The 18054-nt window shown below is 41.1% G+C and overlaps 1 protein-coding gene across 1 annotated transcript in view; it reads right to left on the minus strand.

The window, feature by feature from the left end:
* Positions 1-1998: 1998 nt before the first annotated feature.
* TMEM164 (transmembrane protein 164) overlaps positions 1999-18054 on the minus strand; it is a 43528-nt gene continuing 27472 nt past the window's right edge. Inside the window, exons 6-7 of the mRNA XM_054215333.1 lie at positions 9374-9474; positions 1999-8985 (exon numbers count right to left, since the gene is read on the minus strand). Coding sequence (XP_054071308.1) covers positions 8779-8985; positions 9374-9474 — 308 coding nt within the window. The 3' untranslated portion in view covers positions 1999-8778. The remainder of the gene's footprint in view (positions 8986-9373; positions 9475-18054) is intronic.

Raw genomic sequence — 18054 nt, forward strand, 5'->3', positions numbered from 1 at the left:
TTCTTTGCTCTGGACCCAGTAATTGCGCTGGTACATAAACGCACTGAGAAAACAAACTTTTGTTTGAAACTTTTGTAACAACTTATGACTGTTTTTGTATATCAAAGTTGATTCTTTTCAAGATATTTGGATCTAGTTTCTAAGTTATTTTAGTGTTTTATATGTTACAAAAAAAATTACTTTAAATTGTTCACCAGCATTTTGCGTTATCTTTAATGCAATGGTGACACAGAAGGGGCTTGGAGCTACCTGGAGTAGCTTGTGAGGCCTCTCTTCTCCTTCCTTCCTTAGTAACTTGATTGAGTACAATAATATCACAGATGACCCCAACCCCCTTCCTTTCTAACTAGATCCTCCTTCCTTCCACATTTAATTGCTATTAGTGTGAAGAAACTGTTGAAATGGGCATTTTAATATAAGTACGGCTTAAAAAGAGAAAAATGAGGAAAAAGCAAAAAAAAAAAAAATTATCTAGAAGGTTATCTGTGGGTCTGTGAGATATGGCTGTGGAAAGATATTGTAGTAGTTTTAACACTATTGTTATTACCTTTTAAATCATTTACCCAATAAAATAAGGAAAAAGAATCACCATTTCTTTTTATGTTTCTCTCCTTAATTGTGCGGCTTGGTCAATTTTAATTTAAGCATTTGCAGTTCGTGTCAGTGTTAAAGACTAACGATGTGTTTCGGGATATTTTCCTGTGATTGAACTCCTTCCCTTTGCGGGAACAGCCTGCGGGCAGGCGCCTGCAGCTCGCCGGCTAGAGCAGGAGCAGGTCACTAAACTCCCCGAGTTAAACCAGCATTTCTATCAGTTACATCAGCTGCGCCACTGCTTATATCAGTATAATTATCGATATTTATACCGGTTATCAGTTCAGTTTTGTGCTTTTTATGTCTAACTTTAGACATGGGATTTTGTCTGGGCTTGGCCTCCTTACTGTCTGAGAGGGGGAAGTTGTTTCAACCTCTTGAAGCAAAACTGTGTTGCAGAACCAGTTAGACTGGTGTAACCAACGCGTTGCCTGCACTACTTGGAGCAACATCATTCAACAGATGAATGTGGCAAAATGTGTAGCAAAGAATATCTTGAAGTATCATCTAAAATAATTTCAATACATTTGCTTCATATTGCTCTTATGGTAGCAGGTGTGATTTTTAAAGAATATGTAGGCTTGCTTGGCCGTGAGGGATTTCTTTATCTTGCAGGTCATGTCTACCTAATGTGTAGACTGTCATGTTGACCACATTTTATGGGGAAAAAAAAAAATTGTGTAGAGTTTGCACTGAGCAACGAGGTTCCTGTGAAGAATGGAGGGCCAGGGAAGAAGTCTTCTCCCCTTCCCCAAAAGCTTTTAGTCTTAACACAGTGGGGCCATTTTTAAGTTGTTTTACTCGAGCAGATCCAGTGAGAAGAGCGCACCAGAACCTTTAGGTCATTAACAGCCTTAATTGTCAGTAGCAGTGACTGTGGACGGCAGCAGAGCTCCCAGGGGCGATCAAACCTCAGCGTGGTTCGGCGAGCTAGGGCTGCCACCAAAGAGGTGCCTTGTTCCAGAAGGGGAGGAGCGTGTTCCTGTCAGGCTACAAAGCCATGATCCAGCTGATGACAAAACAAAGGACCCATCAGGTAAAACTGACTTGGAGAACTTCATTCCCTGAGCCAAATTCTTGGTGCACGGACATTTTCTACCGAGTCTTAGTTAAAGGCAGCATATTTCCTCTGCAGGTAGTTCCTCAGGCAAAGCAAGAAATTGCTAACATCTCCCTGAAATTCAGATCTGATTTTAGACATGGTTTTGGTTGCCTTGGACTAATTCAATATTAATAGATCTCCTGTCTGTAGCTGCAAAGTCTTTGAAAACAAACCAATAAAATCTATGTAACCTTTAGATGTTGAAGATTGATGCAGCCATTACTCCACTTGCTGTGAAGCCTTGATTTAGAAGATTTTTTTTTTAAAAAAAACACCCATCTCTGATGGAAAACTTGCTGGAGTAAATAGCTTCCATTGTTTTAGTATTTCACAGCTTTGGTATCACTAGTGTGAATTGGGTAACACTTACCTAAAACTCACAGTCCATTGAGATGTATAGCTAGTTAAAAACTTCCTGCCAAAAGTTTCCCACTTTTCTTGCTACTTTAGCCAGCGATGTCGTTATCACGCTATAAACCAAACCAGCAAAATAGCACTGAATATTAAGGAAGTTTCAGAGGTGGAAACTTGCTGCTTCTTACATACGTGTTGGTATTAAACAATGAAAGGCAGACTTACAATTAGAGCTCTTCAGAGATGCAGAGGATAATTAGCAGTGCTTGAAAAGTGAATTGCCTACTTCATCTCTGCTTTCCGTAAAGCACTCCATACTAGATTTCTACTTAAGTTGTTCTAGCAGTCTTTATGCTGTTTAAGAGAATTGGTTCTCCAGTCGCATGAAAACTTAAAACATATATAAAATGCATATATAATCCTACAGGTTGGGCACATCCAGAATGTTCTTCTGCCAGGAACCTTACACAATGAAGTACCTGCTTGTCTGAGATGTACTGGGTTTTAATTAGAATGATAACAAAGCTGTACCATATCCATTGAAATGTATTTATTTGTTTTAATTCAAAGGTTTAACAACTATTTGCCCAGTGATCTGGACTTAGGGCACAGCAATGAAAAAAAACAAAAAATACAAAAACAAGTACACAAATTACCCCTTATTTGGAAATGTTACCTCATAACCAAGTTTTAGCACATTAAAAAGTTTACAAAATTTATAACACTCGTACAAATTATTCAGAACTAAGAGCATAGGTGGCAGCTGAGCCTCTCCAGGTCCATCCTTGCCAAACCACTCTGGGCTTGAAGCAGAGGGCTGGGAACTGGAGCTGCGGGTTTCCAAAGCCCTTGGTGCTGCAGCCCCCCCCAGCCGCTCCAGCGCCCAGCACGGCTTGGGGGGGGTGGTGGTGTGGGGCCGCTCGCGTTCTGCCTGCTGCCTCCTCTGCAGCGTGGAGATAATGACTCCGTAAATGCAGAAATAATTTAAAAAAAAAGTACAAAATTGACCCCGAAGAAAAATAAAGTCATTTAAAAAACAGCTTGGCTTTGACTAAGTTACACTAAAAGCTGCAAGACAGATTTACAGCAATATCACTTTGAGTACAAGATCACAGAAATCAACAGATTTGTTATGAGTCTTGTCACTGTAAAAATGAAAACATCAAAATTGACCTGTCTGCCTGTAGAAACCCTTCGCCTCCAAACAGAAGGGCTGACATATGCCCTCTTGCTGGGTTCTGGCCTTTTCAGAGCTTTGTTAACCAGTAGGACCAATTTAATCCCTAAGAATCCGTCTCTAGTGAAACAATTGCAACAGAGAGAAGCAGCACATCCGTAGTTTCCATTACCTATAGATGCAGAGAAAACAAATGTCTGTGGTTTAGATGCAAGACTTAGGACATAAAAGTACAGTAATTTCACGGTTGCAAATAGCCATTTCCGAAAGGAAAATACAATCGGGCTTTACAAGATGATATCAAATACACAGAAATATCAAACCCCTGATTGTGGGCAGAAAGAGATGGATCACTCTCCAATGAGGTACTCTGTAAGGTATGGAAATGGCCTGGCTTTGCACGGCCCCAGCGTCAGCAAGGCAGCGTCTGCTTAAGCACCGGAGCTGTTGTGTATGACCAGCGTTCCTCAAGCCCGAAGGAGCTGAACCAAAACCAAGCGTAGGTGTTCACAGACGGGGGCTTTTCATTGATTGATACGAGCATCACCAAGAGCTGTTAATTGTCACCCTTCAAAAGAAACGATGCAGATTCTTCTTTGGTGCTTAAATGGGAGGAAGTTAAACAAACAGCTACAGCCCAAGCACTGCATCCAGCGTCTGAAGCCTTGACAGGTAGCCCTGGTGGGCAGCCGAAGCCTTGGCACAACACTCAGTGCTCACAGGCTCAAGCCCCACGTGTTACAGTGGGTGCAGAAATTTGACTAGCTCGATTCGCTGCTTTGGCGGGCTGCATAAACAAACCCCTCAGTGACCAACTTTACGGTAGTTAATAATGCCTCGCTTATGCGTACGATTGGAGGCAAACTTAGTCACCAGCAGAAAGAGCAATCACTGTCACTGCTCCTTGTTTCTTTTGTTTGTAGTGTCTACGGTAGTGAAAATAAGGTGAGTAGCGGGCTCTGTTCAGACACCTTAATACACCCCAACCTCTCTCCGAAGTCCAGGCATGGGCGCTGTGCAAGAGTTTTTCCTGGTATTGTGCCCGACTTGCTCCTGCACAGCAAAGGAGTCCACTTCAGGGTGAGACCTTACACTCACCTTCAGCTACTGCGGAAAGGAACAGTCTCCCTGGCGCTCCGGTCCCCCTCCTGCTCTGTCCCGTAGCCATTGCCAATGGTTTCCTGACTGCTAGTACTGCCACAAAAGCCTGCAGAACATTTAACCAGGGAGGACCAGAACTGCCCTTTCAATTGTAAAATCTCACCACCAGCTACTGGGCAACAGCTTCAAGTTATCTTGACATAGATTGCATGCATAATGCCACAGCAGAGAACGCCAGTTAGCATTCAAGAATAGCAGTATAGTTTTGTTCTTAAATTTTCAGCATAAATAAGCATAAAAGCAACTAAGGAAATCATCCGTATAGCATAACAGCCTAATAAACCATTCAGGGAAAAGAAAATCAGCCGCTGTCAGGGAAAAGAATAACTAACCCCTATGGAGATTAAGTATTCTGCCTTCCCCTTCAAACCACTATCCTGAACAAGCTCTGTCTGATGCATATTCCAAACAGATACCGGGGGCAGCTGAGGAACAAAGGATGTGAAGTTCCATGACATTAGCTTCGGAAGTTCATTCCCTTTCTACTCCCATTCTGACCTGTTCTTTACCTTCCGTGAAGCTTGTGGCTCAGCTATGCTGATACAGGGTCTTGCGACACCACAACATAAACCAAAATTAAATACTAAGTTTAAAAAGCCTTCAAAAAGGGGTGAGGGGAGGTACAGAGTAATTTAACTTCTGGGCCTCCCACGACAAGAAAAACATCGAGGTGCTGGAGTGGGTCCAGAGAAGGGTGACGGAGCGGGTGAGGGGTCTGGAGCACGAGTCTTGTGAGCAGCTGAGGGAGCTGGGGGTGTTCAGCCTGGAGAAAAGGAGGCTGAGGGGAGACCTTCTCCCTCTCTACAGCTACCTGAGAGGAGGCTGTAGCCAGGTGGGGGTTGGTCTCTTCTCCCAAGTAACAAGTGATAGGACAAGAGGAAACAGCCTCAAGTTGCACCAGGGGAGGATTAGATTGGATGTTAGGAAGAATTTCTTCACTGAAAGGGTCACCAATTATTGGAACAGGCTGCCCAGGGAAGTTGTGGAATCACCATCCCTGGAGGTATTTAAAAGATGTGTAGGTGTGGCACTTACAGACATGGTTTAGTGGTAGCTTGGCAGTGTTAGGTTAACGGGCTCGATGATCTGAAGGGTCTTTCCCAACCTAAATGATTCTATTTTAACACAGCCAGCTTCATCAATATTGTACAACAAGCAAAGCAGCAACAGCTTACCTTCAAAAAGCAGCAAAGGCTCCACAGCCTTCCCTCCCACCTGACTCCAGTTGCACCATTTGACTCTTAGGGCAGCTCCAACATTTCTAAAATCCTTATTGAGTGTAGCAGCTGGTTTACTTCTCCAGCTTTTGCTGAATTACCATGTTCCTTTATCCGTTTTAGCAACTTTAATTGGTATAAACGAGTTCAACAAGCTCCAGCACCTGCACTGGTAAGGTTTGGAAGGGGAATCTGAGTGTCCCATTGGCACTGATGAGCAGTTCTGTCAGCATAATGCATGTTGGGAAATTAGAATTTTATAGTGTGCCTCAAAAGAGCTGGACCAGCGTAAGAGAAAAGCGTGAGTCACAGCCCAGTGACAGGAACAGACGCCCGTGGCAGGGGGTGGAAGGGGAGGCAGGAGCAATCCCAGTGGCTCTGCTGTCGGAGTCAATGGTGCAAGTGGTACAACACCACCAAGAATCCTTTCATCCAGATTGCCCCAGGGACGTCCCTGGTGTGTTAGCTGTATTAACAGCACCATTCCTTCTACTGAATTTTAAGTCAGTCAGAAGCTCACAAATTTTGCATTCCAAGCAAAGCACCTGCACTGAGCCAGACACCTGAGCTGATGTAAGCGCTGCTGTCTGCATGGAGCAGAGGCAGGCAGTGGTGGCAAACAGCAGCTGGTTTATACTTGTTTAGAATACCCTAAAGCATATGACTATAGATAGGAAATGTTATAGTATTTAAAAAAAAAAAAAAAAAAAAGCTGCTACTTTCACATAACTCAGAAATTTTTTCCAGTAACTACAATATTCTGATGGAAAAAATAAAGAAACAGGAAAGATTCTTCAAAAAAATAAAATATGTAAAGTTAAGCAAATAATAATGCGAAAAAACATTTGCAAAATTTGGCTAAAATCACTCTATCATAATACCAAACATTCCTTCTAAACAGGATTGACTCCAACGTAAGGCATTTGGCCAAATTCTTAAGTAAATAAATGAACCATGATACACTTGGCACTAAGTGGGGGGAGGGAAGAATCGCTGTATATCTCATTCAGCTCTTCACAGGAGATGAAGTATGTTACTAGGGGTTATGCTTAACCTCCAGCACCGCACATCTTAGCGTCTCCCAGCAACATGCTGTATTTTATAACACAACACTGAATCTGCTGAAATAAACAGCAAGAAGTCGTATCCCTTCAGCAGGTAAGGAAGTGGTGTCTGCAGATGGATTCAGGCCATCGGTACGTTCTCTCCTCAGGCCCCACTCCGCAAACACTTAAGCACCATCTGCCCGGCTTTACTGAGGCGGCAGCGAGACCCCTCGATGAGATCCACGACGGACGGAGACATTTGCAGGATCAACAGCTGACAGTGACTCTACGGGCTGGGCGATCTGATCAGCAGGTGCTTCGCTTGCTCCAGTTGAATTCTGATTCAAACCACAAGGAGCCCTACAGCCCGTATAACTAAGACTAGCTATACATGTTTGACAAATAGTTTAGGTCTATGTCGCATGTTGTCAAGCTGGGAGAGTACAGTATATTATATATATACACACACACACAGAGCAAGGCATGGAAGCAAGCCAGAAACCACTTTGTAAACTAGAATGTGGGACAACATATTTCTGACAGAGGGGTACTTTTTTTTTTTTAATCATATGGAGTGAAAATATTTGAAGTAGCCATTTGCTCCCTCTCCAATGAAAATTTTTTAAGGGGAAAACAAAAAAAAAAAAAAAAAAAAAAAATCAACCACTTGCATTCTTACTTTTCCTTCTTGAGGTATAATGACTGTACCTTAACTTCAGAATATATCTTCAGGTGATCCAGCTGGAGGAGGTATGATGTTTTGTTTAATCTTACAAGTCACAGCTTTGACAATGCAATGAATCTATAAATTGCAACAAACTTTTGTACAACAAAATTCCTTCAGCCCTGAAACAAAACAGTCTGCATAACAGACTCACAATTAACTGTCTGGAGGAACGCACTCAAGATTTCCCGTCTTTCTGCCCAACAGTTTCTCCTCTAGCCTCGAAAATTTTCACAGGTACACACAGTTTACTGTTTATCATTCTGCCCGTCTACATCCCGTTCCCCAAAAGACATGTTGACAGGAAGATTTAGTCATACTAGTAAACTGGAACACTTTCTGTTCAGCAGAGGCCTGCGCTGATTTGACGTGCCTTTTTATACCTGCATTGTAAAATCAGTGCACAGAATATGTATGAGAGCTGTAGAGAGAGAACAGTTCCATTTTGTTTCTCCACTAACCGCTCTGCTGAGTGAGGATCAGCGTAGAACACAGAGGAGGAATGTTTCAAAAACTAGTAAGTGAAAAAAGAAAACGCTGATGTTTACACTGGACTGTATCTCCACTCCCTCTCCAGTCTAAGCTAAGCGAAAAAAACCTTCTGTTCAAAGTCAGGTCAGAACAGCGGATGAAATATCAGAGCTTGTACGTAACACGGGCTTTCGAAATTATTTCAACATGGTCTTTTTCCGCTCACTCAGATAAAAGCATCTCCGAAGCACCAAGATCTGATGGGACACAGCCAGAGAGATATTAATCCACAGCAGCATAGAAACTAAGTAGTTAATTTAAAAAAAAAAAAAAAAAAAAAGAAAATCTTTTTGAATGAGTTCTTGTTCCCCAACATTTTCAACCAGCTTAAAGAAAATACAGTAGAAGCTCCTTGTTTTGCACTTAGGACTGGGAGATTAAGTGTACATCGTTTCACTGTGACTGTTTTGCAACATTCAAGTGCTCAGAGTTAAGCCAGGACAATGCACTTCAACATGTGTTCTGCTCACATCAGTGGAGTGTTGTAATTCAGGTTTATTTCCTACCCTATGACATAAGTGACTTATATTTAACGGAAAATAAGTCAAAACGAGGTAGCACTGCCACTCTCTCTGCTGGAATGTGGACAGATCCTGGCCTAATGTTAAACAGTGGCTTAGCAGGATTCTACTGTAATTACACAAAAAAATGTATAAAATACGAACCTTTCCCAGAATAAGGCCACTAATTTTGCCATTGGCAATAGGCAGTGAGAAACAGCAGTTAAAAAAAAACCTCACTTGATTATAGAGGTGTTTTTGAGGCAATAAACTGGGGAGAAGTATAAAACACATTGTCCTCTCGTCCCTCCTCTTTGTTTTCCAGTATAAGTATCTCTGTTTCCTGTACGTACTACTCCATGGGGAGAAATTTCAGTCTATTTTCTTAGACGGGAGTCTAAGCAAGTCCATGCTACATTTAAAGATGGGGACGGCACTGTAAAACAGTAGGATTACGAGCTTCCCATGGGTCATGGTCATGACAGTCTGATGTCCCGATGCCCAGATTCGATACCAGCGCCCATAAAAGGGATCTGAGACGGCAGGGCACAACATGTTGTTCAAATTCACTTCTGTAACCTGAGAAAGTGACAATAAATTTGTAAATTAACAATATTTTTGTGTTGCACTGATTCAGACACCTAAAATGGTAATTTTGAAGTTACCATAATAATCAAAACTGTTCAGGTGACAACCCTTTGTTCAACACATGTAGGGCATCTTTCAGTGGAAAAGCAGATCCAAATTCAGTCGTATATTTAATAGATGGATTTATGCAGGTACAGAACCAATTTATGAAATATTTTGCCAATACTTATGAGATACAAGTGCCCATTAGAACATGCAATTAAAAATTTGCATGCAAGTAGTCTTATCCATATGTATCTGGACACTTTGAAAAACTAGACAGCGTTTTTACTTTGAACGTACTTGCAAACTATCCATTTATTAACCTATATTTACTTACCAATCCCAAAATCTGCAAGATGCTAAAATGATACACAAACATAAACCCCGTGGATAAAAGCGCCCACCAGAAATTGCAGAGGGGTTCTGGAGTGTAGATACCTTGAAAAGAAAGGAACACATTAGTATTCAGCTGAATTGCTGTGTCCATCAAACACTCATGAATAATCCTCTCCCTTCTCTGTGGATGTTAGGGCATCTGGCTTTAGCTGATAACCCACTCAATACCATTATAGTAATTAATATTCGAGAGCCTTATTTCTTACCTGGAGCATCCTGAACAGTTTCTTGCCTGCTTCTGGTCCGGCAGTAAAACGTTACCTCATTAAGTTTGCCTATTTTTCACCAAACACCATTGATTTTCACCTCATTCTTCCTTCTACCACAAAAGTACTAAATGATTTTAAAATACAGTAATGGTATGCAACAGATCTTCAAAAATCAGGTTATTTATACTTAAACACCTACTTGTTATGGAGGCTATGACTTCAGCATGCACAGAACTAACCTAGGCAGTGGCAGTTCCTGCACAGCACTGCAGCGGAGCATGGCCTAATTGCCATTTCCTAATTTTATGGTTGTTTAACAGCTATTAAAAAAGTAACTTGCACCAATAATGCCCAGGAACAGAAAAGCTGTATAAAGCAGTCAATCCATTAACGACAGACTGTGCTTTTAAATGAAAACTGCTGTGGAGATATTTTCAGATACACAGTACAAACAACGTTATAAGCAGTAGATACCACACATACTGTAAAATATTTTTTGCCCTTCAAATGAAGTAGCAGATATCACATTACTTATTCCTGGGTTCACCTGTCTCTCTCCTCCTCAAACTAGGTTTTGTCAATTTACTGACCAAACACAACGTAACACAAGCTAGAACTTACCAAGGAAATCAGATCTCATAAAAGTACCCTTAGACACAAGACTATTTTTGGAATTAAATATTCAAACATCATATGGTGAGAACAAAAACAGTTTACAGAGTTCTCAAGCCTCTTACTAACAGACATGAAAATTTCAGTACAAGATATGGCAAAAAAATATTATTTTCTTTATCACTTTAATAACTTAACCTAGGGACACAAAAGAAAGAGATGCACAGTGTCAAGCTGCTCAGCTGCCACACGAAGTTGTAGGATTTCAGGTGATTATCAAAACACACTGGCATTTTTTTAGCTGCCTTTGTCTGCTCTCTGATCCATTAGATATTATTAAATATTGGAACGTGTATCCAGTACTCAAAGGAGAGCTTACAGCACAGAGCGCAATATCCCGATGAGCCTTTGCTAGCTGGCACTGTCAGGAATTACCAGGAAGATTCCACAGACTTCAGCATACACTCAAGGCTCCTGGGCTCTCAAATAACTACACACGCGTAGATAGCTATGACAGAACTCACCAGCCTGAAGCTGCTATGAGTATGCCTATGGATGGTAGCTAATGAAGATAAAGGCAAGTAACTGCTGTTACTTGCTCTACCACACCACCATACAAAGGTACATCCTGTCTCATGGTTAAAATCCGTAGGGGACTGCTTTCTCAATCCCTCTTGCCCTTTTATAATTCTTTTCTGCATAGTTTTCTTCCACAGTTTGTACCCATCATGCCAGTTCAGATTGATTTTGGAGGAGCTACCTGAAATAATCAAATATCATTTTGCGAATGTTACAAATTCAAACTAATCTACACTTTATTGTCTAAAACAGTCCATTGTCCGCTCAAAAGAACATAGCTTCTCTGTTGCTAGTCACCAGGGAGTAAGAAGTTGATTGTGTGCTTGAATGACAGCAGCACATATACACCCCATATATCACCCACTGACTTTAATGAGCAACAATATTAATGTAATTACCCAAGATACAACTGCACACCATCTTTTAGTAAGCAAGCTGTGATTGCTGCAACCATAATAACCAGGAGCAGAGAAGCTACTTTGAAAGCATAAGGCAGCTTATGAGATTTCTTAGCCAGTAGGTAGGTGAAGGTCGGAAGAAGTGTCTGAACTATAAGCAGAACCCAAAGGTAAAAGTGACCTCTACGTGAATAACTTTAAGTGGAGTGTTCCACGGGTAAAGGGAAAAAATGCACAACAGCCTAATTCTTTGAACGTACTTAGCAAGGAGGATCCAAGAGCTGGTACCCTATTGAGAAAACAAACAGTACGGGAGACTTCACTTAGATAGCAATGATATTCATTAAGCTCCACTGCCTGAAAACATCAGATATGTGGTACCACTTTCAATATGGTTTTTCATCAGAGAGCAAGAGAAGAAGCAACTAGCCCTGGTCTCAGAGTTCAGGAGACCCTGGCTCTATTTTTGGCTGCACCAACTTCAAGTGACCTGTTCAAGCCGTAACAGAAGCTCTTTGTGCTCCCTCCTCAGCTGTAGGGTAAAGAAAACATTGTTTGACTTGCAAAGTTTTTTTTGTATTGTCTTTGCAGGTTTAGGTGCATGTTCAACCTAGATGCAAAACACAAAATAAAATTTAAATGAGGTATCTAAAAGAGCTCCCAGGAACTGGCAGAGTAGTGCCATACCGAATTTGGTTTCACATGAACTCGCCTGGTTGGCAGTTGCCTGTGATATTTCAAAAGTATTCGACAAAGCCTGGGAACAGATGGTAGTAGTCTAGAGGGGTAAACACTCAGAAAAGCTAGAACCTAGAGACCTTGATACCTGGGGGACGTACAGCGCAGGTAGTATATAAAGACTAAAACAGGGAAGTGAAGCCAGCTATGAAACAAGACTGGAGGGAGAAAGCAGTCATTAAAAGACTAAGGAAATTGCACAAGATGACAAAACAGATGAGTGGCGTTATTTGGCTTTGAACCCAAGCTTCTCATGTCCACCTTCAATCTAGTCAGGGAATCATGTTTCAGAAGTCACTCAGGAGCTGTTCAGGTTCCTCCCGCAAAGGGTCTCGCACTGCTACATCCTCTCTCTGTTGCAAAACTTCAAAAAAAATACATTAGCAACTCTCAACCTCTACAGACTTTTGATCTCGCTTTATAATAGAAGAATCCCTCCTTGCTAGACTTTGCAATCCTGAAAACAATAGTGTGATTTTCAGCAGTATCATTATTTGGACATCAAGGGACATAAGGGAAACAACGACCTCCACACAAAAGCATTCCAGAGAGCTCTGGATTCCCAAGTGTGCTTTGGGAAACTGATTTCAAATTCATACCTGGGACATTTTCTGTACATTTCTCATTAGATAAATAATCACTATAGATTTTATTACTCTACAGTCCTGCTATTCAACAGATGACTGTTTAACGGAGCAGTGTGGTCTATTTTCTGTAGCAAGCATTCTGTTAACAGAAACATACAAACAGGAAAATTGAGACCCAGCTGAGCAGCTGCTTGAATGGCCTGTGTTGGCTTTGGCAAAAGCTACTTGCTGCTTACATAGGAAATCAATTGGAGTAGGTAGCAGTGAGTTTCACTCTCTTTTCACCAAGAATCACCGGCAATTCTTATATGTTAAACACCTTCAAAAATTCAATCCAACTGCCACTAATCTCATTCTCAAAAATGCTCACACCCTGGACAGTTAAGACCATTACAAAAGAGGGTGATCCAAGTAGACTGTATATTTGCTCTTGTGTAGAAATAGCACAGCGCTGCATATTTCAGTTTAAATTAAACATTATTTCAATGACATTGATAGGAAAGATTTCATAGAGATTGAAGACTTTGGTGTTCATCATCTGCTTCTGCAACAATAATTTGTTGGCGTTGAACATGCCAAGTGATTAATTTTGCCATCTAGGAAATGGAAACGTGGCTTTAAAAATCTAAAGACCAAAGAGACCCAATTTCTTTTATACTGCTCCCCCTGCCCCAATGTCTTTTGCTAGCTCTAGGGTTCTTACGAACTATTATTTTTATTTGAAGTTCTCAAAACATAGGCCTGTAAAAATTTGAACACAACTTAATAGAAAGTAACACTCCTTTTGCATTTCTGTGAAAACAAAATGCAGGAGAACATTACTCCACTGTTTGATTCAGAGAATTAGAACCTAAATACAGAACTTTTTTTTTTTAATTTCATAGGGTGTTAAAATAATCTCTTTTTCCAAATTAATGTCTTGCTTTCATTCCCACTACATTTGATAGAGTTTTACCGGTTTCCCAGCCCAGCGCACTCTCCTTCAGTAGTCTCGCAATTCCAGGCAGACCTGCTTAACCCAAAACTCAGAGCAACTATTACAATTCCTTCATTTTCAAGCTTATAAAAATGTGAGGGCAAATTTATTTCCATTTTATTTCCCTCGATCAAAGGGTTAATTCCAGTAGTGCGGCCTATCAAGCTAGCCTAGAGACCAAGCTTCCTTTCCAGGGGAAAACAGGAAAAATGTTCTCAAGACGATGAGCCTGAAATCCACTGTTTCCCCCACAGCTGTCCTGACTCTACATGTAGATTTCAAAATATTACTTTATGCCAGGAGATTTCTCCTTCCCTCAATGCCAGCTGCTCTCATCAGAGCCAGCTCAAACAGGGGTCTTATATTACCTGCTCCTCTCAGGAGCCATTTTTTGTATTCCATAAAGCAGCAGCAGCAGTTCTTCCTCTTCCTTCATATAGTAGTAGCTCTTCTAAGGAAAGATACAGCTAAATACTGGAAAGTGTCACAAAGTGGGAAAGTGGCCGAGAAAGGGTACAACAGCCAGAATTGTCTTTAAATATGGTAATCCCTCACTCTTGCCAGCAAGTCCTAACAGCCAATGGAAAGCACAAGTTTAGATACGCAATTGCTTTAATTGCGCTTTTCTCGTCTACAGCCACAGGAAAAATGATCCTTCTGTCGGTACCTGGTATCTGTGTTCTACATCTTACAACTCAGCCCGGCTTCTCATTAGGTAAGAAGTGCTGCATTGCCCTCAGGAAAGCTGACCATACAGAGCTGCTTCGGTCCGTCTGTCTGAAGTGCGACAGAGGCATGCTCCACGAGAGGGGGGAAAAAAGAAAAAAAGAAAAGAAAATCAACTTCTACTGACTTTCTGACAAAGCCATAGAACTTTTGATGCCACTTACATCAAAAAAGAAAAGGAATTTACGACTTGAATCAGAGAGACAGTTTCTTTATTGCTTATAAAGATACAGCACTTGCCTTATAAGCTGAAAATTCTGACTCTACTCCCAGCAAAAAAGTCAATTACTGAATTATTTAGGGTGTGTATGTCTGTCCACTTGTGCACAGCCGTACAACACTGAATCAGCTCTTAAAACACGTGGGGCCAGACCACAGGAGTGTCCAGAATTTACAAGGCCATTACTGTCAGTTTTGGCTCCAAAAAAAGATTCTCCCCCCTCCCCCCCAAAAAAATACAACCAAATGAATTTACTCTCGGCACAGTGTGGACAACCTGCATTCGAATTGTGAATGTTGAGCACTTGCCCAGCCAGTGCCAGAGCGGGCGCTGGAGACCGTCTCCCCCTGCAGGCTGCAGCGTGCCAACCACACAACCATCCAGCGATGCCCGTACAGGCCCCTGGTGAAGCATATATAATACTCTGGAACTTCATGTACAGCCGTTCACACATTAGATTGCTCCTTAAAGCAACAAAACTCTTAAAAAAAAAAAAAATAATCAGCACTAACATCCTTTTCTACCTCATTAATTTATTAAGTCAACTAAATAAATGCTGGGGATCTCAAAACACGAGAAAGTTTATCTCCTGAATTCCGCTGCTAGGGAGCTGCTATAAATTAACTCTTATTTCAAACTGTTGTGGAATGCTATAGTCTGCTCACAGCACTCAGGAAATAACAATTCCACTTTGATTAAATTTCAATATGTTCTGAAATAAGTGCTCATTTAATCTCGTCAAATCCATCTGAAAACCTGACCAAGCTAGTTAAGGACGAAGACAGTCAAGAACTGTGTGTCTGAGGCCAATGCAGTGCAAACTAGATTTTTTTCCATTATGTTAAGAGTATGCATTAGAAAAACTAAGTTGTCCCAAATGCCACTGAAGGTCTTTAATACCTTGATCTCAGAAGGTCAGGGTTAATGCCCTGTTGCAATAATTGTGTCAGTTTGAGACATTACACTTCCTCAGCTGCCATCTCCCTAAGCCTTCTACCAACAATCTGTATCCCAGTAGCATAAAGTGTACTTATCTGAGCATACTCATATGCTTCAGAAGACCAGCTTAGCTGTAGATAAAAGTGGTTTGAGGAGTTTTTCAATGAAGGGGTTGGTTTCATGCTCTAAATCTCTGCTGCTGTGGCTCCCATTTTCTTCTTTTTACCTTGACAATTCACTCATTGCACCTCCCTTTTGCCAATCCTAGCACTCAGGGGATGCAATCCAGAAGCTACAAAAGCATTCATACTTTTTTTGACAGGGAAGCAAAGGTCTCACCTCCTAAGGACAAGAGAACACAGTGACCTACAGCTCTGGTTCAGCCTATCCAGTTATTTTAGGAATGCTGTGTCCTGCCCAGATGCATACTATAATTTTTGGCAAGGTTCACAAGTGATACGAGGTAAGATTCATTCAGAAAAAAAGTTGCCAATTGCAGCTATACTTCATGTAAGAACTGCCTTGAGTTAGCAATCTTCTGTGCCATCCCATTCTATCTGCATTACATCTATTTTGCATGAACGCCTCTTATTGCAGCCAAGAAAGATCTGAGCCATAGCGTATAAGCATTTATTTTGTCTAGCCTGGCATGCATGGGTACGCATACATGCATATGTCCACTAAGAAAGAAAATACATTAGAAAGAGAAGTATGGAAATTTATATTCTCTCAGTACAGAGGGGAGGGAGAGGGAAGAGGAGGAGAGAAAGAGGTCTTAATCCCCAAGAGGGAACACATCCTTGAGCTTCAGCAAGTTCACTGTGCAACACTGCAGCCCCAGTTCTGAACATCTCTCTCATCAATTTGATCCTAAGCATGGTAAAGCCCCCACAATTACATGGAGGGGGGGGACATACAGATGATGCTGCCAGTGCAAAATGACCTGTCTTCACCACTGTAATGAACACCAGGGAGAGAAAGAAAATAAATGATTAGAGCCCCTGCTTACTGTCACCCAGTTTCCTTTCAAAAAGGAAACACTTTAACGGGTAATTGGATGTGTGCGCATGATTGGTATGATACTTGATTAGCGTAGTCCAACAAACTTGGACATGCAGTTCTGTATTGAATGAGCCTCAAATCAGCCCTGCTTCAGGTGTTCTGCTCAACCTTCCTTGGAGACTTGTTATAATGTTACAATTGAGATCCTATTAAGGCCATCAGTAGTACTGGCAGATTCCAAATAAACCTGTAGTAGTATCTTTTTCCATAGACAATTCATACCTTCTCATGTTTCCAGTTTCATTGCCCTTCAATTACTTCTCCCAATCATAATACATTAGACTCACTGATGGAAATTTCTATTTAAAATAGAGAAATAAAGCTGATGCTGATCCACATCAGTGCTAAAAAAGCAATTTTCAGCAGATACAGAATAAAGGGTGTGTTCTACTCAGAAAGTACTTTAAACAAAGGTGCTAGTGAAATTACAAAGTATTAACAAATGTTTTCAGGCTGAGTAATTTTTCCAAACATTAGGTCTCCTGTGGTACTAGCCATAACTACTACCAAAGTCCGTGGGCATTTTGCTAACGAGGTATTACAGTCAGTTAGGTGCTCAGGAGCCAACTGCATAAGAAAATGAACAGTTATTAGTTACACAGCCCAGGGCAGTCTCAATTGATAGATTTAGCCAACATAATTCTTTTAGAAACTTCACTGCTATCATGTCAACATTAGATGGCAGCAAATACCTGTAAATTAATAAAGGGCAAAAATTCAGAAGACAGCATTAGGGTGACAACAGTACCACACACAGACCTTCTGACTGCACATACAGTCCTGTCGGCACCAGGAAAGAGGTGCTGAAGAACCCAGAGAACCCTTACTTCAAAGTAACAAACCAAACCAACCAACCAAAAATCAAAGGAACATATCAGGCAACATCCAAGGCCAAACTTTAAAGCAAAAGAAATACATGATGGTGTACAGGAACTTCAAGGCCATCAACCGAAGTGATTTAGTGACACCACAAGAGCTTGGTTTGTCACTGCCTACAGTGTCTGTTTAGACTTTCTCCCCCCTCTCCCCACCCCCTTCTGCAATGATTAGCAGTTTGTGTCTGCTAATCTGTAATGTCTACAACTATACTGTACTTCAGCATTACTTGCCAGAATTTTAAGATCTCAAAGATGGATTAAAATTAAATGTGGTTGACATATTTCTCTGGTAAGAGAAAGAAACAGAATGATCTCCTGAAGTATGGTATTTCACTTTTTCTTTGGATTGTTTTTATTTATTTTCACTCAGCAATGAAGAACAAAAAGGTTACAAACCTAAAGTGTGTGAAGGATTATCACTGCTGGCATAGAATAAACAAGATTTACTAGAATCGAAGAGGCTGACTACGCTTGTTCTTCTAGCAAATGTTGACCATTTGCTAAATTGTATCCCATTGCTTGACATCACACCCTCGGGGTTTTCATTAAAGGCTACCAAACATCTGGACCATAAATTATCATCTTTTATTTCCTGGATGAAACAGTTTAGCTCTCCTAGAAAATGCAGCTGGAGGCATGTCAACGCTAGAGGGGGGCAGAGCATCACAGGAAGTGAACACATACTGCATTCCCTTCTA

Source organism: Rissa tridactyla, chromosome 9 (genome assembly GCF_028500815.1).
Source record: "Rissa tridactyla isolate bRisTri1 chromosome 9, bRisTri1.patW.cur.20221130, whole genome shotgun sequence".
In the NCBI taxonomy this organism is placed as follows: Eukaryota; Metazoa; Chordata; class Aves; order Charadriiformes; family Laridae; genus Rissa; species Rissa tridactyla.